Source organism: Antechinus flavipes, chromosome 4 (assembly GCF_016432865.1).
Source record: "Antechinus flavipes isolate AdamAnt ecotype Samford, QLD, Australia chromosome 4, AdamAnt_v2, whole genome shotgun sequence".
Lineage (NCBI taxonomy): Eukaryota > Metazoa > Chordata > Mammalia > Dasyuromorphia > Dasyuridae > Antechinus > Antechinus flavipes.
The window spans coordinates 29,232,643-29,260,571 of NC_067401.1; the positions used below are offsets into that span (position 1 = coordinate 29,232,643).

A 27,929-nucleotide genomic window follows, 5' to 3' on the forward strand; every position below is an offset into this window, starting at 1 on the left:
GGCCGACCTGGAAGCACCCCAGGGAAGTGAGAGCTTTCGGACCAAGCCTGAAAAAGCAGCTTGGGAGGGGAAGGGGCTATTTGTCTTTAAATCTTCTCAAGGCTTTCCCATGGAAGGGCCAGCTTCATTCTGCTGAGCCCTGGAAGGCAGAAGTGGGGCCGCTGGCGGAGGGGGTGCTCCAGCATGATTAATTCTGTCCCAGAATTTCCCCGGGGAACAGTGAACTCTTGGGTGGAAGCAGGAGGACCACCTTCAGTCCCACCGCAGAGAACCAGGAGTTTATTGCCACATTCTGACGAGGGGATCAAGGGCCCTCCCAAGAGGGGTCACTCCCACCGTCCCTCCCTGGGGGAGAGGGCCCTGAATGAGAGAGGCTCCTATAACACACACACATCCCCAGCCTCTTCTCCTACCTCCCCCTGGGCTTCTCCCAATAAAATCAGTCTCAGGAGGAGAACTTCCAGTTTTAAAGCCTTTTTGTTGTTTTGTTTTATTTGTGTCTCTTCTGCTGGAGTGTCCCTGGCCCAGGGTGGGGAATGAGGGGAGAGGCGGGTGGGACAGGGGGTTCAGTCTTGTTGCTTTTGTCTGTGTGCGTGCGCTCAGTGTTGTCCGGCTGGGCAGGCCCTTCTCACAGTGTGAGCCAGTCCTTTGGGGTGGGGGAGAGGGGTGTTGTGTGCATCGGGACCCTTGCCCGGGGGTCTGTGCTTCTCGGGGCTGGGTGGGGAAGGGGAGAGCAGGGAGGAGTTAGCACCATTGGGTGGAAGGTTTCTGTGGTTGCACCCTCAGCAGGGGTGGGATGGGATAGCAGCAGCTGGTGGGGTAGGGGCTGGGGAGAGGGCATGTGGTGCCAGGGGGCATCAGGAGGGCCGGGTGTGACCCCCTCACACACCACACCTCCACCACTACCATCTCAACCTTCTGGAGTGCCTGTGCCCATATGCCCCCTCCACCCATCCTCGGAGAACACCGGAAGGCAGCCTGGGCCCTCCCTGGCACTGAGGAGGGGGCACCATGTACGGTGGGGGGGTGACGCTTTGCCCTCCTCCCTGCTCTTGCAGCCCGCGGGAGGTGCGCACTGGCTCCCAGGCTTGGGTTCCGGTGTCGTGCCCCCCACCTGGGAGAGGTCAGGGCCACCCTGAGAACCGGGAGGGGCGGGGAAGGGGGAGCTGGCTGCAGCGCCCGAGGCGCCCAGGCCCAGCTAAGTGCACTTGACTCAGGGAGGGGTCGAGGGGGGCCAGGCCCCTCCGAGGTGCTGGTTTGTGTTGGGGCAGAGCACACGGGGTGGAGCTGAGCTCCCCTCCCCCCAAGGAGCATGGGCCGGATGTGGGCAGGGGTCTGAGAAGGTTTCCCCCGGGCAGAGTAAGCAGGCAGGGGGGTCGGTGTTGGGGCAAAGGGGCCAGGGCTCGGCCAGCCCTCCGCCTATCCGGGGTCCGAGCACCAGCCGCCCCTCTAGCACTGCTCTGGGAATCATGAGTGGGAGTGGGAGGAGGAAAGGCTCGCCCTGCCCACGGAGGAAGGGGCCGGGGGTGGGGGTCTGCGGCTATGGGCCGGGCAGCGCAGGGCACAGCCACCGACCCACGGGTGAGAGCCAGCCCAGCCCACGTGCCCTCTCGCCCGCGCGGCCCTTCTCCCCGCCCCCAGCGCCGCCCTCCGGCCCCGCCCCGGAACCTTGTCCCCCCTGCTCTGTCCATGGTCCCCAGCCTGTGCCCCCGAAGCTCATGCGTCCCTACCAGAGGCTCGGTTCTAACCCCCTCCCGTGCCCCCTCCTCCCAGGGGCTCAATCTGAGTGTGGGGCTGGGGCAGGGGTCCGGTGGGGGAACGGCCCTCCCCTCCCCTTCAGTCACGCCCCGGCCCCGCCCCCACCAGGCGCGTGGGGAGGGCTCGGCCCAGCCCTAGCACCCTGGGGAGCGGTCCCCGTGAGGCCGGAGGCGGAGGTCCCTGCCTGGGGAGTGGGGGGAGGGGGCCACGGGGGCTACTGCTCGGTCAGCGACAGCTGCAGGATTCTCTTGAACTCCTCCTCCTCCTGGCGCTCCCGCCGCTCGGCCTCCTCCTGTTCCTGGGCGGACAGCTCCATGGCCAGGCGAAGCTGCTCGGCGTAGCTAGGGAAGGCGTGGCCGGGGCGGCCGGGGCTGGGGGCGGAGGCCGGGGGGGCCGGGGGGCCGGGCTGCCGCTGGGGGGTGTGCTGGGGGGGCCTGCGGGGAGAGGAGAAGGGTGACACTTTCCGAGAGAGCGGAGGGGGGGGCATGACTGACCCTGACCTTTCCAAGGGGGGGGTTAACAAGGAGCGCGAGGATCACGTGTCCCTCACCCCTGAAGTTCCCGGGGGTGGTTTAGAGGTAGCGCGAGACCAGACCTCGGGGCGGCCAGTCTGAACGCTCCCTGGCGCCCCAGACTGGCCCCGGGGCATTCTGGCCTTTGGCCAGGCTTGCTGCTGAGAGGCTGCCCCCACCTGAAAGAGGTATTTCCACCAAAAGCCTTGGGAAGGGGACCCTCTGCCCCCAGCACCTGGGCTTCAATGGAGCGCAGCCTGCCTCGGGCATGGGGAGGGCGGGCCCTGGGCGCGAGTCCCCTGCCCTGCTCCCTGTGCAGGGCCCCCGGGTCCGGGAGCAAATCCCCAATCCCTCTCCCTGCCTCGGGCCGCCCGCTCGGCCCCACCTGGTGCCCTCTGTCCCTCTGTCACTGACCTGTCTGGCCTTCGGCCTTCCTGGGACATGGGGTGGGTGCCAGGCTTGCTATTGGTCAGCGCCTCCCAGATGGTGACCTGGGAGAGGGGGCACCGGGCATGTTAACCTGACCCTGCAGTCACTCGCCCCCAAAAGCCACTGCTCCTTTCCCGACCCCAGCATAAGGCCTACGGGCTTTCCCCTGGGAGATGGGGGGGGCGCAAGGGGTATGGAAGCGACCCCCTCGGTCCGGATCTCGGCTGACGGAGGGTGCGGCCCCGCAGGTGCCCTGCCTCCGCCCCAGGCGCGAGATGAGACTGAGCCAGAAGGGGGCGCTGCGGCGGGGCGCACCTGGTCATACTCACTGCCCGCCTCGAGCAGGCTCTGCTGGATGGCGAACTGCAGCAAGTCATCCTCTTCCTCGCGGCCCGGCTCCCTCTGGCTGCCGAGGACGCTGTAGCCCCGGGGCGCCTCGAACAGCGAAGGCGCTATCTCGCAGCCCCGGCACGACGCTGGGGGGGGGGGGGGTACAGCGTGAGCGGAGAAGGATTCCCAAGGCTCCCAACCCCTCATTTTGTGGAAGAGGAAAAAGACCCAGGGAGGGAGGAGAACAATCCCCTCAGAATCAGCCTCTGGACCCAATTCCAAGCCTCCCCGCGCTCCCCGGATCCACCACTTTGGGAAGCCCCGCAGCGAGACCTCCAGGGCTCCCTAACCCGCTGCGGGGGGGGGGGGGGGCACAGGGCGGGGTCGGGAGGAAGAGGAGAAGGCTCTCACTCATGGAGCTGGAGCTGCTGATGCTGGAGTTGTCACTGCTGGGGGACGGGGCTTCGCTGCTGGGGCTGCCTCGGACGGAGGTCACAGGCTCGTCACAACCATTGAGGTTTCCGAAGGTTATCCGGGCATTGAGGATGTGGAAGATGGGGATTTCTGGGAGATGGGAAGGGAAGGGGAAAGACTGCTGAGAATGGCCTCCCCCCCGCAGGAGCCCGGAGCCGACCGCGCCGTCCACAGCCGGGCACTGCGCAGAAAGGGGCACTTCCAGAGTCCCTGCTCTGTGCCGGCCGTTGTGTCTGGGAGGCAGGAGGCCAAGGCAAAGCGGCCAACAGCCCCTCCCTCCAGGAGCTTCCACTGGCCTAGGCCTCTGAGGCAGCTGGTTCATAACGGAAGCCAGAAGGGATCTGGGAAGCTATCTACAAACCCATTGTAGAGGAGAAAACTGAGGCCCTGAGAACAGAAGGAACTTGCCTAACGTGAGAGAGGAAATGGAAGAAGGAGGAGGAGGACAAAGGAGGAGAAAGAGGATGTGGAGAGGGGAAAAGGAGGAGGAAGAGGGGGGAGAAGAATAGGAGGAAGGGGAGGAGGAGGAAGAGAGGCGGAGGAGGAAGAAGAAAAGGAGGAGGGAAAGGAACAGGAGGAGGTACAAAAGGAAGAAGAGAGTGAGAAAGTGGAAGAGGAGAAGGAAAAGAAGAAAGGAAAAGGAAGAAGAAACAGGAAGTGAAAGGAGAAAAGGAGGAAGAGAATGATCATGACAAAGAAGAAAGGTTGGAAAGAGGAGAGACAGATGGAGACAGACAGAAGAGAGAAGAAGAAAGAAGAGAAAAGAGGAAGATAGAAAAAAGGGAGAGGAAGAAAAACAAATGGAGAGAAATAAAGAGAGAAAGGAAGAGATAAGAAAAAAGGGGAGATAAATTGGGGAAGGAAAGGAGACAGATGGATAGATAAAGAAAAGGGGAGATAGAAAAATAGGAGGAAGGAGGAGAGAGACAGAAAGAGGAAGAGAGGAAAGAGGGGAGAAGGGGACAAATGAAGGAAGGGAGAGAGACAGTCAAATGGAGAGAAAGAGAGGAGGGAAGACAAAAGGGAGAAATGGGGGGAGTGAGGGAAAGTGAAAGACAGATATAGACACAGGGAGACAGACAGAGAGAGGAAGCCACATTCAGACGCACCAAGGTGTGGGAATGGACCTTTTGTGCTCCTCCCTCCCCATAACCCCTTGATCTCAGGCTAGGGCAAGAGGATAGACTTGAATGGACAGATTGGCAGGGAGAGAGGGGAGGCACACTCACCAATCTTAACAGGAAAACCAGGAGGCAGGCGCAAGGTGATGAAGTCTCGGAGCTTGGCAAAAAGGGCATTGCTGATGGCCATGAGGTCAATGATAGGAGCCACCTGCTCACACAGGGACAATGGATGCTCCTCACATAGCCATAGCTTGGCTTTGAACCTAGGATGTCAGACCCCCAAGGTGAGGTGGGGGATAAAGATCTTAGGGAAGGAGGGCTCACCCCCTCCTCCACTTATCCTCCCCCTTCCCCATTCTCTCATCCCTGTGAGCCTCCCTCCCTTGCCCCAGGGTCTCCTGCCCTGCTTAAAGACTTAGGAATCAAGGTATCCTCACTTCTGGGTCTTGGTGGTGAGCTCCATGGGCCGCCCCATGTCCCGGTTACCGAGCTCAAAGCTGGGGTTGAAATATTCCTCTGCAGTGATGGCGGTGGGGTTAGTGTGGCTCAACGTCTGAGTGATCAGGGTCTGTGCGGGGAAATCAGTTCCACTCATTCCCATTCACACAGCACATACACAGGAGCTCGGGATCTTGGGGCTAGAACGTCTCAGACCATCTAGTCCAGCCTCCTCATTTTACTGAGGAGGAAACAGAGGCCCAGAGATTTGATCTGACTTCCCCAGGGCCACATGTATAGAAAATCTCAAAGGCAGAATTTGAACTCGATTCTTTGATTCCAGAGTCAGTGCTCCCTCCATTTCTAGACACCATTCTTAGTTCCAGGTATGAGATGACCACAATGAAATAGCCCCGACCCTCAAGGAGTGTGTGAGGGGGGAAGAGCACAGGGGTAGAAGATGGAAGAACAGAGAAACAAGCACAAAATAAATACGGCACTTTGTGGGGATGGCGCCAACAACCAGGGAAATTGGGAACGGTTTCTGCTAGAAGTTGAGACTGAGTTTGAAGGGAATTGGGGGATCCATGAGGGGGAGTTTAGGCCAAGCGTAGGGCACAGCCTATACAAAGAAACAGAAGTGGGGGGATGGAAGGTGATGGAGAAGGACCAGCCTATATCAGGCAGAGCATGGGTGCCGAAGGTGAAGAGGTATAAAGCTGCCGGGTTGTGGAAGGCATTAAAAGCCACAGCAGCTGGTATTCTATCCTAGAGGTAAAAGAGAGCCATTCATGTCTCCTAAGCAAAGGGCTGGCAGGGTCTGACCTATTTTAGGAATATCAGTTTGCTGGCTCCACGGAGGAGGAGTTGGTTCATCAGACAAAAATCTCACCTCCCCCCACTGTGATCCCCAAGCTGGGTCTAAGTACATTCAGGGGCTAGATCTCCCCTCAGCCTCATCCTCACCCAGTGTCCACTCAATCAATCAACAAGTATTTATCAAGCTCTTGCCATGTACCAGGCACTCTGCTCAGTGCCAGGATGCAAAGAAAGGCAAAATAAGGCTCTGCTCTCTCCTGCTCTCCAGGCCCCTGTCAGGATGACATAGCCTGTAGGTATCCAGGAACTCTAGAGTTGAGGGGAAGGAAAGAGTAGGATCTCAACAGGCTATGGAGGGCGGGGGAGGAGAGATGGCCTAGAACAGTTTGCCCAATACTTCCCTTCTTCCCTGTCCCCTCACTCATATGGTCCCTTCCAGGCATGCCCCTCCCCAATATGGCACTCACCCCATTATTGGGCCCCCCGTGCTGCTCAGCGATGCCCAGGAAGGACTGCAGTGGGGTCTTGCTCCCTGCAAGAGACAGAGGTCTCATCATATAGGCAGGTACCACCTGTTCCTACCTGTTCCCTTTGGCACTCGGGCCCTGCAAGGTCCATGGCAGGAAAGCAGAGACCAGGACCAGAATTACGCCTGAGGCAGAAAGCAGAAGGGCTGCCAAGGTCCATCTCAGTTCTGCTATTCTATGGCTCTATTCCATGTTGGGCAAGGCTGCCTAGGAGCTGAGCAGGGTGCCCTTGGGCTGCCAAAGGGCCAGAGGAGAGCTGAAAACAACCACCTTCCACCTCCCCAGCATTAAGAGAAACAAAAAACTACCATCATGATTTTTAATGATTGTTGGTCCTAAACAGGGAAATTAATAACTGATGGGTATAATGTATTTATCTTGGGGTTACATGGTATAATAGACAGAATGCTGGACACAAGAGTCAAAAATCCTGCCTCAGACATGTACTAACTGCGTGACCCTGGATAAATCAATTAGGCAAGGGCCTCGGCTTTCTCATCTGTAAGACAGGGATAATAACAATCTGCATCACAGGGTTATTATGAGGATCAAATGAGATAACATGGAAAATACTTCGCAGATCTTAAAGTGCTATGTACACGGCATCTTTTGTTCTTCTCACCTTTTATTTGATGAGACTTCAGAAAGCAATGGCTCTTGCCATTTTTCTTTTCTTTCCTGTTTGTCAGTCTATTGGGCAGGCGAATAAAACGAACATTCTTTATAACCAAAGAAAAATATTAGGAAGTCATTAAACCTTTTTATTTCTCAGCTTCTTCTCAGAATTGTTTTGAGTATCAAATAAGGTAATAGTTGTACAGTGCCTGGCACACAGCAGTCACTTAATAACTGTTTCTTTTCTTTCTTCATTTTCCCTCAGTTCACCGACTCTCCAAAAGACAAGTCCAATGCTATATAGGCTAGGGATGATGTGTACTTTGTTTCCACATACTTTTGCCCACTTTTATCAGGTCTCTCTATTTTGAAGATTTTCACTCCATGTAATTTGAAGGTGACAAGTATTCAGTGAGGTGATGGCTACTAAAAATACTAAAAATATTAAAAAATTTTTAATTTTATGAATCAGTACTGTATCTAGATGATGATAGGCAATGATTTTATCTTTGTATATAAGATTACACACCAGAGAGCTTCGGGCATATAATTCTTATGACTTGATAGTATTTAAGTATTCAGAATGCACCATTTCCTTGGAAAATCTGCATCTCTCCATGTGGTTGAGCTGATTTGGGGTGACCTTTCTGTAATTTTTGGTGGTAATGCCCAAGTCCCATAGAAACATTATAAATTCTATTGCTGAGGGGAAAAAAATCCATAGGACTTAGCCACTTATTCATTTGAGATAATATTTTTGATTGAATTTCTGTGGTTGACACTCATGGAACGTCTTTTCGTTCCACAATTAGATCTTAGCCATTGTAAATTCTACCCAAAGGTAACCCAGTAATGGGCACCTTCCAGAAGTATTTCTTTAAGTTTTTAACTAGATGAGGATTCAACATGAGAACTTTTCTCAAACCTCCTCCTCTTTTTTGACAAAGACGGCTTCATCTTTCTCTGACTACCTTAGGGTGGTAAGCACTGTGTTTCATTAACACAATACAGGTTTTTTTTTTTCCAGATCATTTTTAAATCTGTTGTGCACTTTACTGTTCTAAAAATGTGCACTGACTTATATTGCAAAAAGTGTTCATTGCTCTAAAGTTGTTTTTCCTAATGTACTTCTGATTCAGGATAATGCAAATCATAGCTTGAGAACTGGAAGGAGGCTTAAAAGACATCTTGTCCCTCATAGATGTGGAATCTGAGGTCTAGAGAAATTGAAGTGAGTTAGAATCATAGGCTCATGAATATGGAGCTAAAAGAGACCTTGAAAGTCCTTGTTCATTCCCCTCACTTTACAGCTAAGGAAGCTGAAGACAAGAAAGATAAAATGTTTAGATCTTTATAGTTATCACCTTCATTCACTGCTTCTAGTTTGACCTTTATTAAAGGCTAAAAGTTTGAATCACTATTTTTTAAATACTCATTCACTCCAGGGATCCTTCAATATCATTGGAGAACATTTCTGGGTGACAAAGAGGCTGTGGAATGTTTTTGGTATGGGTTTTTTTTTTTTGATGGATCCATATAATGGCTCCATGTATGTCATGTTATGTATGTCAAGTGACTGATATTATCATTTCCCACTCTGCCATCCAGAAATTTGAATCCTGCGCTCTGCCACTTACGATCTGGACTAACCTTAGGTAAGGTACTTCACTCCTCCAGGCTTCAGCCTGTTTATCTATAAAATGATAGGCTTGTGAGAAGAACTCTTCTGAATTGAATCTTCTATGAGATGAAATTCTTACCTTACCCAATTAATTGCAAAAGTGCACAAATATTATATTCTGCACATATTTTCAAACTTTTCCATTGTATCAATAAGTTGTGCTAATTTTTCCTTCTTTTTCTTCGTTAAAAAATATTATTTGTAGTGTGGGATGGTATTCTGGAAGGAGAAGGGGAAGGGACAATGAGGGAAAAAAAATTGGTAGTCTTAAAAAAAGACACCAAAGAAGACTTTAAAAAAAAAAAAAGATTTTTAAAAATGAAATGGTTGGACTCCAGTATCCCTTCTACCTCAGAATTTATGATCCTATTCTATTTCTCTGGGTCTCATACATAAAATAAAAGGCTTGAAGTCAGTGCCCGTTAAGGTCCCTTCCAGTTCTCGTTCTATGATGCTATGAAAGTATCTGATCCTGACCACACCGATGCGGCTCCATTGAGGCATAAGGACAATGGAAAGCAAATTGTAAAACTCAACATTAAGCTTTAAAATTTCAGCTATAGCTCAAGTACTGGAGCATGGGAGTCATTCAGCAGGGAGGGAAGAGTCCAGGGCGATCCAGATCCCCCTCCAGCCAAAACCTTCTGTGACTTGAATGGCTGGTCTCTGAGAGCAGACTGAAGCCAGGCTGCTGCGGAATCCCTCCAGCCTTGGAGGGGCTGATTCTTGACTATGGGCACACAATCCTGGCCATGGCAAGGAATCACTGGAAGCCATTCCAAACTGCAAGGACCTAACCAAGCTTGCCCTCCAGTGGCATAACATTCTAGATCAGGAATTATTAATCTTTTATTGTGTCACCTACCCCACTGGCAGTCTAGCAAAACTCAAAATAGGTTTTTTTAATGCAAAAAATAAAATAAAATACATAGGATTACAAAGAAAATCAATTCTATCAGATTATAGTTAGCAAGAAAAAAAATTTAATGAATTCAAAGACCAAGATTACTTGCTTTAGAGCTATGATAATAAAGGGGATTTTCATGGAAGAAATAAAAAAAAAAGATATCCCTTTCGTGCTTTAAGGTTCCAAAGCATTTTATACACATTGTCACCTTTAATCCTTGACAATGTCCTAGTTTGAAGGTAGTATGCATAGCATTATACCCATTTTACAGATGAGGCAGCAAACTGACACCCAGAATTGAAAAGATTTGTCTAGACTTAAACAGCTACTACGTGATAGAGCCAGGATGGAAATGTAAGCCTTTGGACTCCAGTCCAGCACTCTGGGGTATCCTTTTTTTCTTTAAGGGTCAGCTCAAATGCCATCTTCCTTTTTGAATGACACTCTCCCTGCCCCAGCTAGGGCTGCTCCTCTCAATTACCTCCTGTTTCTTTTGTTGTGCCTTGTATATACTCAGAGATTTACAAGTCATCTTCCCCATTAGACTATAAGCTCCTTGAGGCAGAAACTATTTTCTTCCCTTTCTTTGTATCCCCAGTGCTTCGCCTGGCACACAGGAAGCACATAATAAATGCTTGTTGACTGGTTGACCATACTAGGATGTCTCGCTATTATATCCCCTGAATCAGACAGGCTAACTGAGGCTCAGAAGAGTGAGGTCATTTAATTAGTAGTGGCAAGGTTGAGGCTGGATCCAATGTCTCCTGACTCCCTCACTCAGGACCCTTTCTACTGGACCATAGTAAGCCCTCGCTGGGATGCTAGAAGATACCACCAGAGGGAGCAGTGGAGCTCCTGCCCACTTCACCCAGGCCCACCTAGTCTTCCCACCATTACCTTTGATCTTGCCTTTGTGCTGTTCCGATAAATGCTCTGTCCGGGTTCGGGTGATGAGCTCCACGTTGGATGCCCCATACACCTGGAAGAGGTCAGAATGATGGTTCAGAAGCAGGTTCTCCCCTTCTCTGATTCCTCTCCCCACCCACTTACTCACCCACAGAGTGGGCTTTTCACCCACTTCTCCCCACCTATTTTCTCACTGTTGAGTTTTCCACCTACTTGCTGAAAGAGAGGAAATAAGTGAACTTATTATAGACCTGGAGAGGTCATATGGGCCAGTCCCCTGCCTTCATCAGTCAGCAGTAACTTCGATTAGACTCTAAATTCCTGGAAGGCAGGGCCCTCTTCTTGTTTGTCTTTACACTGTAATTTCATCAATGTGGGAAACTCCCTGGTATAAACATGGTTGATGCTTCATTTTGTCTAATGAATAAATGAATGTCTAAATAATGAACCCAACCATGTGTGGGCACAGGAGCAGCAAGGTGGGCAGAGGAAACAGTCTAAGGGAGCGAGCTACATCACTCCCTACCTTTCTGCCTGGAAAAAGCTCTGCTCTTCTCTGAGATTCAGGTTCCCTTCTGTAAACTGAGAGAGTTAGACCAGGTATTCATGAAGGTTCCTGTTCTAAAATCTATTCCATGAGCCATTATCCCCACTTTACAGATCTGAGAATGGGACGGTGATTTGGTGATTTGCTCAAGTTCTCGCAGAGACCGAGGAAGAGGAACCCTGGTCCCCGACACCCGCCTAGTGCCTTTGCCATTGGATCAGAAGAGCTCCCTGCTTTCCTTCATTCAACTCAGTAAACACTTATTAAACACCTACCACGTTTTAAGCATGAGGGATACAATAAGAAGCAAAAGGCAGTCTCTGTCCTCCAGGAAGTCCCTCTCTTGTCCCTCCTGAGACAGTCCCAGGGGCCCCTTCTGTGCCCAGTCCCTCACCTTAGCTTCATAGCCGTTCACCATTTCGGTCTTCTCACTGCGCCAGCCCAAGATTCCCGTCTTATTCCTGAAGAAGGAGAGGGTTACAGAGTCTGGCTAGCACCCCCTGAGCCCGGGGACCCGAGAAGCCTCTCCCCATCCCCACCCTGCCCTCCCCCACCTCTCAAAGGAGATGTTCTTGGTGTCCAGCTGAGTGGTGACAACGGGCGCAGTGAGGCGGCTGAGCACCTGCTCTTCCGTGGGCTGGACAGCGGCCAGCAGCACGTCCCGGTCGTGGGCAGCCAGCGCCAGGGTCTCCGTGTAGACCACTCGCCGGTCATGGTCGATCTCCATCACCACTGCGCTTGTGTCTGCCCCAGGGGAGGGGATGGGAAAATACTAGATCGCGGAGGGGACGACAAGAATCCTGGGATTCTTCCCCTTCCCCATTCCCTTCTCCTAATCCTTTGGGATGCAGGGGAGGACACGGACCACACCCCATTATTATGCCATTCTCTCCCTCCCAGCTAACACTCATTTATTAAAAATTAATTTCCTTCAGTGAGCATCTATTAAGCACCTACTATGTACCAGACACTGTTAGAAGCTGGAGAACCAGGCAAAAATGAGTCCGTTTGCCCTGGAGGAATTTACATTCTATTGGTAAGTGTTCTGGGGATGGGTTGCATACTTGGGACATTTAGTCAATAAACACTTACTAATAAGCACCTACTGTGTGCCAAAACCCACACCCATGCAAAGTGCTGACTATTCTGGGACACAACTCTGATCTCAGCTCCTTCCTGGCCCATCCCCCTCCACCTCCCATCCAGTCCTAGGACTGACCTTGACCCCTGAAGACGAAGCTACGGTTTCCCCGCTGCCACGTCATATGGTCAAAACCCAGAAGCGTGGTATCCACTCGCAGATTCTGCCCGCTCTTCCAGACCTTGTAGGTGTCGCTGGGGCAGATCTTAGAAACCAGGGGCACTGTGGAGAGGAGGTCGGTGCCTGAAGCAAATGTTCCCCCTCTCTCCTCCAAGTGTTCCTCAGCACAGGGGGTAGGGGGTGGGGGGGCTCTTCCCAGAAGTCAGTGGGAGGCAGACCCCCGCTCCTGTGAACACCTCCCACACAACCCGATCCATTTATCCCGAGCCAAAGTGTGTGGGCAATGAAGTATTAGAAAGAGGTTAAGCAGCTGCTGAAAGAACATCCCCCAAATACACCTCCCACTGCCTTCCCAACCAGATTGTAACTCATGGAAAATGCTACAGAAGGGAGAGTATTAGAGGCTGAGGATCTGGGTTCAAAAACTAGAAGCCAAATCTGCCATCCTGTGACCTTGGACTTGTTCTCTTTGGGTGTCAGTTAAAACAGGGGGCTTTCATCTTGTGTGATGGAGAGGCGGTAGACACAAGAAGCAAAGGGACCCAGAAGTCTCTGGACATGGACAAAGTAGGAATTGATTTTTCTTGACTATGTATATCTGTTACAAAGGTTTTGTTCTTTTTTCAGTTTCATGAATTAATGAGGGTTTGTTATTTAGACACTCATTTAGTCATTCAACAAAAGTTTATTAAGCACCTTCCGTACCTACATCAGGGCATCTCTCACACTGCTAGTATCTTCCTTCCTTTGGGGAAGGAGCAGAGAGAAAAATTTATGCTTGTTAATTGAAAAAAAAAAAAGGAGAGGAATAAAATAAAATAAGGGGATTGGACTGGACGGCTCTTGATCTGCGGTTTTATGAATGAATGATGAACTTGGAGGTGAGACCTGGGTGTGAGCTCATGCCCTGGTGCTTCTCTAGATCCAGGCTGGTTGTTTCTGCCCTCTGGTGATTTTACTCCCCTCAAGCTCTGAATGAGTCTGAAGGGCCCCTTTACTCTGATGTTCCCTGCCTCCAGAATCCTATGGTCGAATACCCCAGCAGCCAGGAGCCCAGAGAAAGGCCTCGGGACATTCGTCTGTCCCTAATGGACAAGAATCAAGAGCAGGCAACGTGCTAGGGTCTCCCCCCAAGCCCTGGACTCTGTGACTCACCCCAACTGGTGAATTCCCATTTCATTTCTACGTAGAAATCCTGGGCCTGGGCCAGAGAAGAGAGGAAGAAATAGCTGGGTTTGTTTAGGCAGGACTCGGGGGTAGGAAGGGCAAGAGGGAGAAGGGAAGGTGAGGGCAAGCAAGGCTGGCTAGAAAGCGGGGTTACCTTGCGGAGTTTCTCCAAGAGCACAGGAACACCTGCCAGCCTCTTCACGGCCCGCTGGTAGTCCCGGTACCGTAACACGAGTTGTACCAGTTCTAGGTCACGGGTGCTCACGGCTTCCTGGAGCACTGGGACAAGGACAAGCGTGGGGTCACTGGAAGGCAGTTTGAACTCCAGGACCCCAAGCATCCTAAGTCTAGAGCCAAAAAGACTTCAGAAGCTGTCTATGGAACCCCCAAACCGGACCCCAAGCATCATTTTGCAGACGAGGTCCACAAATCTTCCTACCACACTAGGACATCTCCAACTCAGAAAGGAACAGAATCGGGTCTGGGTTGGAAAGTGGGGGCAGAACAGCCAGGCTAAGAAAGGGCAGTGCCCTGGGGCACCATCCTCGGGAGGCAGGAGGGAAGGAAGGGAGCCCACCTGTCCAGCCACTGCGGTTCTCTCTGCCCACGTCTGCGCCGTGTGCCAGGAGCACCCGGGCGCACTCCAAGTGTCCCAGCGTGGTGGCCAGATGCAGGGGTGTGCGACCGCGGGGGTCCAGCTGCTCAATGTCCGCCTGAGAACAAACACGGCCTTAGTTCCTCATCTGGCCACTCACCTCGATCCCCAAGTCAAGGCAGGTCCAATCCTCAGCGATCCTCCACGTAGGGAACAGGCCCTGTATTTGGATTCTAGTCCTGAGTTTGTAAGAACTGAAGCAAGCCCCTCTCCACAGATGACCTTGATTTCCTCATCTGTAAAATGGTATAATTCCCACCAAGCCGATCTCACAGATTTATAAGAACAAATAGGTCAGCAGAAATCTATGTGTTTTGAAGAATTACTCAGAAAACTTGAGAGCAGTTGAGCATAAATTAGATATAGACCGACAGAAATCTCACACCATATACCAAAATAAACTCCGGATGGACCCATGACTTAGAAATAAATGGTGATATCATTAGCAAATCAGAGAAGCGAGGAAGACATTTCCTGTCAGATCTATCGCTAGGGGAAGAGTTCAAGACCAGAAAATAACAGAGGATCACAGAAAAGAATATGGATGATTCCAGTGATATAAATTCAAAATTTTTTGAATAAACAAACCTAATACAGTTTAAATTAGAAGAGAGATTTTAAAAGAAAATTAAGAAATTTGATTCCTTAATAAACATCTTTTAGGATGTTTATTTTTTAATTTTTAAACTATGTAAAACAGCACCATTTATATCAGTAGATTGTTTCTGTTTGGGAGAATATAGTTATTTTTCATGAATATATATTATTTATGATAATATTTAATAAGATTATTTTTTAATAAATAAATACTTTAAAATAAATAAAATTAGAAGAGAGACATAATGGGGGGGGGGGATCTTTCCCATCAATTTCTCTGATAAAAGTCTTATATCCAAGATATATAAGAAACCAATTCAAATGTATAAGACTAAGAGCCATTTCCTGATTGATAAATGGCCAACGGACATGAACTGACAGTTTTCAAAGAAAAAAGTCCAAGCTATCAACAATCATATGAAAAAATGCTACAAATGATTAATAATCAGAGAAATACAAATCAAAGAATCTCTAAGAAATGGAATGTGGACCCCTCATCTAGTGGGTTGACAAAGAGGACAAGAAAGAAAAATGACAAATGTTGGAGGGCGAGGAGAAAACAGGCACATAAATGCATCCCAGTAGAGCTGGGAATTGATCCGGCCATTCTGGAATGCAATTTGGAACTAGGCCCTCGAAGTTATGACTGCCCCAGTTATTTCCCTCTTAGACTTATCCCCTCAAAGAGAACAAAAAAGCAAGAAAAGGCCCCATACTACAAATATATTTGGAGCAGTTCTTTTTACTGAATTTAAAATTTTTAATTTAATTAATTAAATTAATTTATTCATTTAATTTTAATTCATTTTAAATTTAAAAAATTTTTTAAATTCAGAAATGAAGGAGGTGCCATCTCTTGGGGAACAACTAAACTGATTATAGTTTCTGGATGTAAATGGAATATTATTGTATCATAAGAAATGATGAAATGGTCAATTTCTAAGGAAATGATGATACAGAAGGAAATGAGCCAAATGAGAATAATCTATACAACGACGACAGAAAAACAACATGGATAGACTTTAAAACTCCAATCGATGCAATGACAAACCTAAATGCAAAAAAGGCAAGGTGAATCAGACTGCCCATCTCCTGCCAGAGGTGCGGAATTTAAAATGCAGAAAGTGACAGACCTTTTTAGATGTGGCCAAGATGAAGATCTGTTTGTCTGGATCATATATGAGGGTTTTATTTTGTGGGAGGGAGAGATAATAAATGCTAGTAAAAATAAGCAAATTACTTTTTAAAGCCATAAACAAGAAAAACCCACTGTATGCCTCGAGAAATAATTAAAATGCTAAACATTTAATTTGATCTACCTGTCTGTCTCTCCCCTTCCCCTTGACTGTATAACGGGGCTTTTTCCCTCCCACATCTGGGGAAAGGAGAGGAGACTTCTTGAGTAAAGCCCTCAGAATGGGAGCTGCTGCTGGGACCGTTTATTCATAACAACAGCTATGAATTCTACAGGGCTCCAAGGTTTGCCTCATCTGATCCTCGGAACAGCTGGTGGAGGGGAGGGAGAATACTGTTATTATCCCCATTTTGCAGATGTAGAAACTAAGAATGAGAGGGGCTAAATGACATGCAATGTGCCAAGTATTAGGGATTAAAAAAAAAAAAAAACATGTTTCTTTTTTTTAATCTTTGTTACACAGGAAAGCTTATTGAGCGGAGGTGTCTCTGAAAATGAATTTGATATAAAAACAAAAGGCATCAGTGACTTTTAAAACAGTAATGAGAGTAAACATTGTTCCTGTCCCCAAGGAACTTACATTCTATTGAGTGTTTGTGATATGTACAGAGATACAAAATAATTGAGGCGGGATAGTTAGAAACCCCCCTCCCTCCCCCCCACCCCCAGGAGGAGGCAGTAGAAAGAGATTAGGGAAGCGAGAAGTAGAGGTGAGAAGGAAGAACAAGTCCAGGGAACGACCTGGACAAATGCTCGGAGATGGGAGATAGAATCTCCTTCACTGGGAACGGCAAACAGGCCAGTTCAGCTGGACCATGGAGGTCATGAAGGGCATTATGTAACCAGCCAGAAGTGCAGGCCGGAGCCTGTCTGGGCAGGGCCTTAAAGGGCGCAGGGGTTCGGATTTGAAGCCAGTGGGACTCCTCTGGCAGGGGCATGACACGGCCAGGCCCGCGGGTCCCTCTGGAAGCCTGGCCGGGGCAGCCGAGGACAGAAGATGCTCGGGATTTTGTTCCAAGCTCTCCAGTGTTCTCTATTGTCTCCTCCTCCCACCTCATGAGGGCCTCCTGAGGCTGAGGAAGGAATAATTCCTCCCCCATTTAAAATGGAAGAAGGCCTCTATTCTTTGCCCAGGGAGCGTGGCTAAGTCCGGGGGACCAAGAAGGGGAGGGAGGGAGGGAGGAATCTTACCCTGAGGGCGTGGGAACACCAAAGGGCTTCCCAGGTGCAGGGTGAGCACAAGGGGCGAGGCTGGCCCAGGCTGAGGGACTCGAGAGAGGAAGGGGGAGGGAAGAGGGCAGGAGATGCCAGTGATACCCACTGCTCCTCCTCGTCTGGCTCTCTCTGTTCCATGCACAATTATTCCCACAACCCCCCATGGCCTTTCTGGTCCTGGCACAGCAGGGCACTAACAAAGTCCTGGAAAGCATGGCAGTCGGGATGAGGCGACGGGCCCTCCTCCCAACCCCGGCGTCTCCCGTGTTCCAGCTGCCTCCCGGGGCGGCCAGCAGCTGGCAGATGCTACAGAGAGGGCCAGAGACTGGTGCTGGGCTCCCCTGAGAGGTGCCAGAAAGTGCCTCCAAAGGACCCTTCACCACTGCCCCAGGGAGAGCCCCGTCGTGGGCGAACGCCACCTGGCACTGCTCTCCCCATGGGCTGCCTCCCTAGCAGAGGCCAGGGAAACCCTGGCTGCCTTTGACTTTTGAAAAGGCCGGCCCCAAGAGAAAATCCTCTCTCCCCCAGCACCCTGGAGCCATCCAAGCTGTGGCCCAGGGCCCGGAGCTCTGCCCTGTCTGGTTAGGAAGGATGGTCCTGCTCCAGGGCCCCCGGACCCCCGGGAGTCACTCCCCACCCAGCGGGGCAGGGAAGCCATCATTCCGCTCCTTCTGCTCCTCTCCTTTTGCTGTGGGGGCTGAGCTGAGGGAGCACAGGGACACGTGGCTGCCCGGCCCTGCCGGCCGACCCCACTCCGAGAGGTGAAGGGGCCGGGGTGCTCCGGGAGACCCTGATCAGGACCGAGGGGACAGGAACAGGGCTGACTGCGGAAACGCCGTCTCCCCCAGAGTCCAGGGAGAAGGCTCATTAAACACTTCCACAAAGGCAGCAAGGGGGCTTTAGCTGCCAGAATGAAGGTTTCTGGCAGGATGGGGCCCCGGCAGCCGGGCCAGGGCGGGAGACCCGGCGGGGAGCGGCTCCCAAAGCATCCTCGGGGAGGCGGGAATTCTGGGAGCTGAACCCGCTGGGCAGAACCCCTCCCCAAGACCCAGGCTAAGTCTGCCCACATCCACAGCTCCGGATACCAGACCTAGAACGGGAGGGCCCCTTCCGGCCTTCACGTCCGACCCGCTCACTTTGCAGAAGGGGAAACTTCAGGGACTGGTCTGAGGTCGGCGAGCTGGGAAGTGTCTGAAGCAGGATTAGAATCTGGGACTCCCTGACTTCAGGTCCACCAGGAGTCAGATTCACATAGAAATGGAGCACTGTGGGCCACGTATGGATTTGGAAAACAAATCAGTCCAAATCAGTTCCAAATCATAATTTCAGTTTAATCTGGTTCAGGCTGGGCTTTCCCTTCTCCCCCCGCCCTGCCCCGTCCGCCTCCCACAGACACAAACACGTGCGGCTCATGCACCAGCGTACAGAGGAAGCGCCCACATGTGATGCACACGTACGGATACACATCCAGCCCAGCTTTGTGCACGTGGGCACCTGTGGGCACCAGCACGCTCCATCACGGGTGGGCATCTAAATGCTCCTGCAGCTTGCAAGGGCACGCCCCCGTCCCAGGCACAGGAGCCGGGTAACCTGCCCCAACGCACCCGTCCACCGGCCACGTCCCTGCCCCACCGAGGTTCGGGCATGTGCGTACACGCCTAAACACGGCTGAACATATACGTGCTTGCAGAGATCTGCCTGAGGGCACACATTTCACCAATGGTCATAATAATAATATATGATTAACATGTAACAAATAAGCATTTATACCATGCTTTCAGGTTTAGGAAGAAGTATGTGTGCCCATTTTACAGATGAAAATCCTAGCTCTCAGAGAGGGTAAGTGATTAAGCCTTCTATACAGCTTCTTGCTGAAGACACCCTTGGAATTTCTGATCCTCTCATTTTATGATGAGGAAACTGAGGCACAAAAGGAAGTGATTTATAAGAAGTATGTGTGCCCATTTTACAGATGAAAAACCTAGCTCTCAGAGAGGGTAAGTGATGAAGCCTTCTACAAAGGCTCCAAGCTAAAGGCACCTTCGAAATCTTTGATCCTCTCATTTTACAGATGAGGAAACTGAGGCACAAAAGGAAATGATTCACCAGAGTCACAGAGGAAGTAACTGACATTGAACCTGCCCCAAATCTAAGGTTTTTCCACGGCACTGCCACACATGCTTAGGGCCATGTGCTGTCATCCATGTGCACACACGTGGCAGCCTGGCTGTGAGGGCTGCTCAGGTGCGTGGCCCCCCGCCCAGCGGCCCTGCACGCACGTGAGCCCCACGGATGGGCGCCGGTGTACGGTGCGGCGTGCATGCAGACTCATTTCCTCCAGTGTCTCAGACACACAGCAGCATGTCCACACGCACACACGTGCCCCCTACTCCATGGAACAGCAGCGGCAAACGGGAACGTGTGTACCAGAGTTTGTGGCGCATGTGAGTGTGTGTGTTTGTGTGTGTGACTGTGTGTTTGTGTGTGTGTGTGTGTGAGTGAATGTGTGTGTGTGTGTGAGTATGAGTGTATGTGTATGTGAGTGTGAGTGTGAGTGCGTTTGTGAATGTCTGTGTGTGAGTGTGAGTATGAGTGTGTGTGTATGTGAGTGTGAGTGCATTTGTGAATGTCTGTGTGTGTGTGAGTATGAGTGTATGTGTATGTGAGTGTGAGTGTGAGTGCATTTGTGAATGTCTGTGTGTGAGTGTGAGTGTGAGTGTGAGTGTGAGTACCTATCCACACAGGAAACAGGAGCCTTGAGGCTGCCCCGGGGCCTAGCAGGGTCATTCCGCTGGACAAGTCGCCTTTCTCCCTGAACCTCCGAGAAATGAAGGCATTGGACGAGACACGAGGCAGGTCCCCCCCCGACTCTGCCTTTCTCTGGCCGTGCTTGTACACGGCACAAGACCACACAGTGCCCTGACGGTACTGGCCGTGTGGCCCTGGATGGGTCCTTTGCCTCCCTGAAATCAGTTTCCTCAGTAGTAGAAGGGTCTGGCCGGACCAGACGGCCTCCGAGGCCCCTTCCAGCTTTATCTGTGATAGCCTGGGACGGGGCCGAACGGAGACTAAAACCAGCCAACCCCGACCCTGATCCCAGGCCCGTCACTCCCCGGGAGCCTCGGGACCCATAGAGCCTGCTCTTTCCGAGCCATCCCGGGTGGGGTGGGGCTGACCCAGAACTGTCTCTGGCGTCCCTTGGGAGGGATCAACCAGCCTGGCCCTGATCCCAAGGTTCCTGTGGACTGAGAGACTTTGCGGGAGGAAGGGGGGAAAATGGGGGCAGGGAAGGAAACCTTACTCTTCCCTTAGAGCTTCTCCTCCCCTTCCCCCCATGGTGAAGAACCAAAATAATGTCCCATTTGCAAGAACATTCTCTAGGGCTTTGATTTCCCTTGGAGGAAACTGAGGTCTGGGGAAATGAGAGCGTGACACTCAATTAAAGTTATCGAACTACATTTATTAAACACTTACTGTATGCACAAGACTCATAAGGCTTGATTGTGCTGCTACAGCTAATTAGCGGGTGGTGGACCCCAGGTCTCATCTCCTAATTTAAGCAAGAAAATCCCTAGGGGGTCAGAATAATATTTACATTTATACAATATTTTAAGGTTTAGGAAGGACATTTTAAGCAGCACGTGTCCCTGTTTTACAGATGGTAAGCCTTCTACACAGCTTCCCACTGAAGACACCCTTGGAATCTCTGATCCTCTCATTTTACAGATGAGGAAACTGAGGCACAAGAGGAAGTGATTGGGATTTGAACCTGTCTCCAAATCTAGGGCTTTGTGGTAAGTGATTAAGGCAGGACTGTGCAGCATATTCATAACCCAGGTGAGGAAAGGAAGTGATTGGGCCCCAAAGGCAGGGCAGAAGACCCCAAGGTAGCAGCCGGCGCCAGGAAGCTCTCCCTGATGGCCAAAGGGGGTTGTTCCTAAGAACCCAAGGCCTTCTCTCCAAGCTGCACGTCTGCCCCGAATCCTGGGGGACCCCTGGGTGAGCCCCCTCCCCGGCACCCGCCCCGTCTCCTCGGAGCCTGCCGGGTTACGGCGGGGGCACCTTGGCGCAGCCTGGCCCTCCTGATAGCGGCCTCTGTTAGAAGGGAGGGAACGAGGCAGGTTCCCCCTGGAGCCCTCGGAATAAAGACCAGGAGGATTTCTTAAGTGAGAGGGAAGGCAACAGGCAGCAGGGAGCTGGGGAGCGGGGAGGGGGGAGGAAGTCCCAGTTGGGGGGGGGGGGGAGAAGCCCCACCCCCAGACCTTTCTAGCTGAGATCTAGGTCTGTCGATCTCTCTCCTTCCGGCCTCAAGGGAACATTGATTTTTGGTTTTTGGGGTTTGAGGCTGGCTCCCTCTGACCTCCTACCTGCGGTGACAGCTCCGTGCCCAAGGCTGCTGGGTCAGGATGTGCCCACCCAAGAGTCTCGGGGGCACGTGGGAAGGGGATGTGCTCACGCAGCTCCCCCCCCCCCAGCTGGAGGTCCCCGGAAGGAAATCCCTTCTCAACTGAGCCAGAGGCCCAGCGGCCTCCAGGATGGCCAAACGGTAAGATGCAAAGTGCTTCATATAATGTTACCCTGACAACCGTGCAGTGGGTGCTGTTATTATCACCGTTTTACGGATCAGAAACTGAGGTCAAATGACTTGTCCAGGGTCCCACAGCTAGGCAGGATTGGGACGTTCGAACTCAGGTCTTCCTAACTCCAAGGCCAGCACTCTCTCAAGTTTAATCAATATAAGGGGAAACTGGGGTGGAGGACGCCTCCCTGACAGCTCCATTCCTGCAGCTTCTGCTGAGCACGTACAGGGGGCTGGGCCCGGGGGATGCAAAGACAGGAAGAAACTGTTGTCTGTCCTTGAGGAGTTTCCATTCTACGGGGAGAAAGGGGGGAATCGGGGAGTAACCTGTAAAGACAACAAGATAATCTGGGGGAGAAGAAAGAACAGCGAGAGATTGGGAAAGGCTCTGAGTGGGAGACGGCGCGTCCCACTCAGGATTCTAAGGAAGCAAAGGTAGGGAGAAGGGAGAGCGTTCCGAGCATCTATGTCAGGGGAGGGGTGCCAGGGGGGGCACCAAGGTGGGGGGTGCCAAGGAGGGAGCACCAAGGAGGGGGGCACCAAGGGGGGCACCAAAGTGGGGGTGCCAAGGAGGGGGGCGCCAAGGTGGGGGCACCAAGGTGGGGGGCGCCAAGGTGGGGGCACCAAGGTGGGGGGTGCCAAGGTGGGGGCACCAAGGTGGGGGGTGCCAAGGAGGGGGGCGCCAAGGTGGGGGCACCAAGGTGGGGGGCGCCAAGGTGGGGGCACCAAGGTGGGGGGTGCCAAGGAGGGAGGCGCCAAGGAGGGGCACTAAGGGAGGGTACCAAGGTGGGGGCACCAAGGGGGAGTACAAGGTGGGAGCACCAAGGCAGGGAGCACAAGGTGGGGGCACCAAGGGGAGAGCACAAGGAGGGGCACCAAGGGGGAGTACAAGGTGGGAGCACCAAGGCAGGGAGCACAAGGTGGGGGCACCAAGGGGGGAGCACAAGATGGGGCACCAAGGGGGGCACCAAGGCAGGGGGCACCAAGGGGGGCACCAAGATGGGGGCACCAAGGCGGGGGCACCAAGGCAAGGTGGGGGGCACCTAGGCAGGGGGTGCCTAGGCGAGCTCCCTTCAGCCCACTTCCATCTCAGAATTGGGGGGTGAAGGTGGGAGGCAGAGAGAAAGGAAAAGAAAAAGAGGGTGAGAGAAAGCGTGAGGGGAAGGGACAGAGAAAGGAGAGAGAAGAACAGGAGAGAGACAGATGGAAATCAAGAGGAGAAAGGAGAGAATTAGGAGGGAGAGACACAGAGACAGACAGACAGACACAGAGAGAAAACCAAGACAAAGGGGGAGGGAATGAAGAGGGGGGAAGGGAGAGAGAGGGGAGGGAATAGAGGGAAAGGGAGGGGCAAAGGGAGAGAAGGGAGAGAAGGAGGGAAGGAGGGGGAGAGCAAAGGGGAAGGGAAGGAAGGAGTGGGGAAGGGAGAGAGAGGGAGAACATCCCCATCGGAGGGAGGCCTTCTGGCCCCCTCCACCTTCCCATTTCCCCCCCAGGAGCTGTCCAGCACACCTTGTTCCAGAGCATCACCAGGAACACAGGATTTCGAGAACCAGGAAAACACTTGATGCCCTTTGGATTAATGGGAGTCTCCGTTGTGCCAGTCCTGGGGAAGCTGGCACCACCACTGCCCTGTGGTTCTGGGCAGCTTGGCAGGAGTGACGTCCTTGCCTCGGCCATGGTGCCGGGTGCCAGCCAGCGAGATGGACACGCCAAGGCATCCAATCAACAAACATTTTGGGAGGATTTCCAGAACCTGGAACCCCACTCGTAGCCGGAGCCCATTAACTTAGGCATAGGAGAGAGAGCACAGGGCTGGATTTGGATCCTGGCTCCAACACTTACTGGCTGTGGGACTTTGGGCTTGTCCCATGACCTGCTGTGCCTCGGTTTCCCCCTCTGTGGAATAAAGAAGTTGACTTTGAAGACTTTCCTGGTTCTCGAAACCCTGTGTTCCTGGTGATGCTCTGGAACAAGGCGCGCTGGACAGCTCCTGGGGGGGAAATGGGAAGGTGGAGGGGGCCAGAAGGCCTCCCTCGGATGGGGATGTTCTCCCTCTCTCTCCCTTCCAGCCCTCGAGCCGTATCTCAGAGCTCAGGGAGCCTTCCTCTCTGCTCCAAAGCTCATCACATCTTCCCTGCCCTTTCCCCAGGGAGCTGCCAGGCCGGCTGAAGGCTGTCCCTCTCCACTGGGATTTTCTTGGAGTCAAGAAGGTGTCTGTTCCGCCAAATTGGAAAGGGGAATCCCTGTAGCTCAGTGTCCCCAGAGGGGCAGGGGCAGCGGCTGGGCTCTGAACCTGGGATGGAGAAATTGTCAATCCCCACCAGAGACCACCAGGAACCCCCCAAAATCCATCCTGGGCAAGAAAGGGATGTTGGAGGAGCAACAGCCTCTCTAGATATCTCCACACTCTGGGGACACCCTTGGGATGGCAGGTAAGAGGGGGAAAACCCTGGCTTTGACCTCAGAATTCCAACCCTGCCCCTAGTTGTGAGACTTTGGGTAAGTAACTTAACTGTTCTGCGTCTCGGTTTCCTTTCCTGGAAATAAGTAGCCTGGCTTAAATGAACTCTACCAGATTTCTCAGACGTTCCCATTGTCTGGTTTCCAAGGCCCACCTCGCCTGCTTAGGGGAGGGGTCCCACTGGATGCACAGCAAGCCCCTGGCCCGAAAGAGGCCGAGCATCTTGTCGTGGCCCCGGTTCCTCTGAAGCTCCGAGAGGGTTAAGCTCCCGGCCAGGAGTAACCTCTGCCACTGCCCTATATTTCTCTGGCCTTGGAAATTGGATCATGGGCCGGTGTCCATTTCAAGGAAACACCAGCTCAGCAAGCAAAAGGGAGAGCTGGACTGTTCCCGAGGGCAGTCCCCACAGAAGGGAAGAGAGTTAGGGAGAAGGGCCGCTTGGGGCCTGTTCTCTCAGAGTCAGATCTCACCCGCCCTGCCAGCTCCCTCCGACCCAAGGCAAGACGGCCGTCAGCCACTGTTTCTGTGGGCAGGAGAGAGCATTTGGGGTAGAAGGGCTTCTCTGGAGCTGGGCTCCGGCAGTCCCACCTTAGGCCTTCAGGGGGGCAAGACCATGGTCAGTGCAGCTGCAAGGAATTGTGGGATGGCTACAGAAAGACACTGACCGTGGGCAAGTCACTTTATCTGGATGACTTCTACATTCCTCAGTTTCCTCCTCTGTAAAGTGGGAACATGAATAAAACCTACCCCCCAGGGTTGTTGTGAGGACCCAAACTATATGAAGTGCTTTGCTATTATCCCAGAACTTCCCAGAGTCTGTGTCCCCCACCCCCACCTCCGCTCCTATCACTGGGGGTAGTTGGGCAGAGAACAGTCTCCTCAGGCCCAGCCTCCCAGCCTTCCACCCCCCAGACTACGAAGGTCTCGCCTTTCGAATTTCTGCTGATGTGATTTCCAGGCTTTTCACCGGGGTAGAGTCTGTTTATCCAGATTGTCTTCTCCAAGGAGGTGGGCACAGGCCCCCGCTGGGGTTCGAGGAAGGGTTTGAATCACCTTCCCCCTTTCTCCCTTCAGGGGACTATTAGGTAATACCCCAATTCTGGGATTGTTGTTGCCCAGACAACCACACACACACTCACACACACACACACACCCCTATAGCATTAAAGAAACCTCCCTAGACATGGCCCTTGGGGTTCTGCAGTTCATGAGCTGGCATTTCCCCGGAGAAAGCTTTGTTTTTCCTACCAGAGGAGGCAAGGAGGGAGGGCAGGCCTCTGCTACTCCTCTCAACCTAGACCCCAGATGAAGCCGAAACGCCGGGACCTCCTCTTGATCCCCCCCTCGTCCCCTAAGTTGACCCAGGAAGGGCACAGTCTGAGCCCTGCTTCTAGGTGCCCCTTGGTGACTGCCACAGGGTGACTAAGCCATCCAGCTTTGGGGTGGCCAAGTCAAGCGCACCCACCTCCAACCCAAGACTGACGAGCCCCTAAGGGAGGGATGGAAGCAGTGATCGCTTCCCCAGCTCCCTACCAGGGACCACTGATCAAACATGTGTCCAAGCCCAGAACCCTGGCCGTGGAGGACGGGGGGGGGGGGGAGATACAACTACAAAAGGGAGCCCTTAATGAGGAAGACAGAAATGAGGATATACCCAGCCGGGAATGGCCTCAGCTGCCTGGCAGAGGATGGCACTAGTGACCAATGAGGCAGGGAGTTCTCCCTGTCTGGTATTCTGGTGCCCCCCCCCTCCTTTTTTAAAGCTAGGAGCAAGTGTAGGGAGATTTTTAAAGCTCATAGGGTTAGATCTAGGGCTGGAAGGGGCCTTAAAAGCTGTTATTTCTTCCTAAAAAACCTGTCTTCTCATCCTGCGGGCCCTGTTCTCAGTCTAACAGTGGGAGAGCCAGACCTGCCCTTTCCCTTCAGCACTTGAATGAAGCCGAGTCCTTAAGACCATCATTAGGGGAGCACAAGAAAGGACTCTGTCCTCCCCACCCCCCGGGGAAACCTCTGAGATGTATATGTGAAGATAGAAGAATCCAGGCTCTGAGGAGACCCCCTGGTGTTCCTCTCCCACCAAAACTCAAGAAGCAAGGAACACAATAGAGCTCCGGAGGTCTCAAGGGGGACCTCTAGGGAGCCCCGCCCAGTCTCTTTCCCTGACCCCTGACCCTGTCCACACCCAGAGCAGCTATCCAACCTCCTGGTGTGACTGGGTGAGCCCCAGCTGTTCCAGCCTTCTCTGGGATCTCAGTAAACAAACCCCAGAGAGGTCCCTGATGCAGAAATCCCACCACTCCCAGCCCCAACGAGAGAAACCCGGAGGGAGGGGGTTAGGTGATCAAAAGGAAGGGACAAAGACGGGAGAAGGACCAGACGGCTGGAAAGGGAAAGGGATGTCAGGCCCCAGCCCCCCCACACACACCTTTGTTAACTTGCAGCTTGGGGTGAGGGGGCTCCAGCCACCCCAGTTCTGTTCTAATTGAACCCAGGTTTCAGGAGATGGATGAGGTGCATGTGAGCCTCAGCCTGGCCCTGCCGAGTTACCCACCTAGTCTCCTAGTGGGAAGTGATGGGAAAGGGGCATCCTGCGCCTAGAACCCCGGCTGCTGATGACTTGAAGGGCAGAACCCAGACACCTGCAAATAATCGGGGAGGGGGCTCGGGCGGGGTAAGGACTAGGGGTCCTGGCCAAAGGACCAAGGAGAAGGCACCTGCAGCGCAAGGACCCTTGGGCAGCTCCCGCGGGCCACGTGGGGGCCAAGGCCGTATTTTCCAGTGTAAATACGCCGGCTTCTCCGGCCGCCTCTCCAGCCGCAGCAGCGTGGCCAAGGCCGCTCCCTAGACAGCCCCCTCCCCCTAAAAAGCCCACACAAAAGCCCCCAGCCGCGCACAAAGACCGGTCGCCAGGGCGTGTGTGTGTATGTCTGTGTGTGTGTGTGTGTGTGTCGCCCTTTCTCTTCCAAGCAGGGGGACTTCCCCGGAGGCGAAGGGTCGGGACCGACAGACCGACACCCGAGCTCCCCCGCTCCGCTGCTGCTGCCGCGCCGCACCGCACCCCTGTGCGTGGCTGCCCGGGACGTGGGGGGTGAGGGGAGCAGCCGCGACGCCCCCGACGGCAGCGCCCTCCTAAGCGGCCGCCCGGCCGAAGCCCCGGGGCCCTCCGGAGCCCCCAGCCCTCCCCGTCATTTGCACCTGCTGGGCGCCTCCCGCCCTGCCCGGCAGACCCCCCCCCCCCAGTGCCTCGTCAGGGCCCCCACCCACCTGGCCGCCGCGGACTTCTCTCTCTAGTTCTCGGTAGCGGTTGTGCCACACCAGGTAGTGCAGCGGGTATCTGCCCTCCGGCCCCTTCCTGGCGGCAGAGGCGATCATCGTGCCCTCCGCATGCCGGGGCCGCCTCTCCCGGCCCGGGATGGGGGGACGGGGACACGGACGGGGAGCTGGGGGTGCAGGGCCGGCGGCAGAGCCTGCTCTGGAAGCCCGGCGACGGGCAGCTGCACGGGCATGTGCCTGGGGAGGCAGGCGGGCTGGCGAACTAGCGTCGGCGGAGGCGGGCGGAGGGGGGCACGGCGGCGGCGATGCGGGGGGCGGGGGAGCGGGTTCCCAGCGTCCCCGAGAGGAGGGGACAGGAGGAGGAACGGAGGAGGAGGAGGAGGAGGTAAAGGGGATGAGGAGGAGGAGGAGAAGATGAGGAGGAGATGATGAGGAGGAAGAAGAGGAGGAGGAAGA

General features: G+C 53.2%; 1 protein-coding gene and 1 long non-coding RNA gene across 2 annotated transcripts; one reads left to right on the top strand and one right to left on the bottom strand.

The window, feature by feature from the left end:
* Positions 1–458: 458 nt before the first annotated feature.
* On the bottom strand, positions 459–27,929 carry ANKRD13B (ankyrin repeat domain 13B). Its single transcript, XM_051992251.1, has 15 exons — positions 27,465–27,929; positions 14,073–14,208; positions 13,650–13,774; positions 13,484–13,529; positions 12,287–12,430; positions 11,622–11,811; positions 11,462–11,528; positions 10,512–10,593; positions 6,352–6,416; positions 5,065–5,195; positions 4,733–4,890; positions 3,441–3,593; positions 3,015–3,175; positions 2,685–2,761; positions 459–2,192 (listed from the first exon to the last, which is right to left on the bottom strand). The coding sequence occupies exons 1-15, from the start codon at positions 27,570–27,572 to the stop codon at positions 1,973–1,975; spliced, it is 1,863 nt and encodes a 620-aa protein (XP_051848211.1). The 5' UTR covers positions 27,573–27,929; the 3' UTR covers positions 459–1,972.
* LOC127558888 (uncharacterized) lies at positions 10,601–13,473 on the top strand. The gene is made up of 3 exons (XR_007952993.1): positions 10,601–11,319; positions 12,003–12,103; positions 12,809–13,473. It is a non-coding gene; the product is annotated as an uncharacterized LOC127558888 (long non-coding RNA).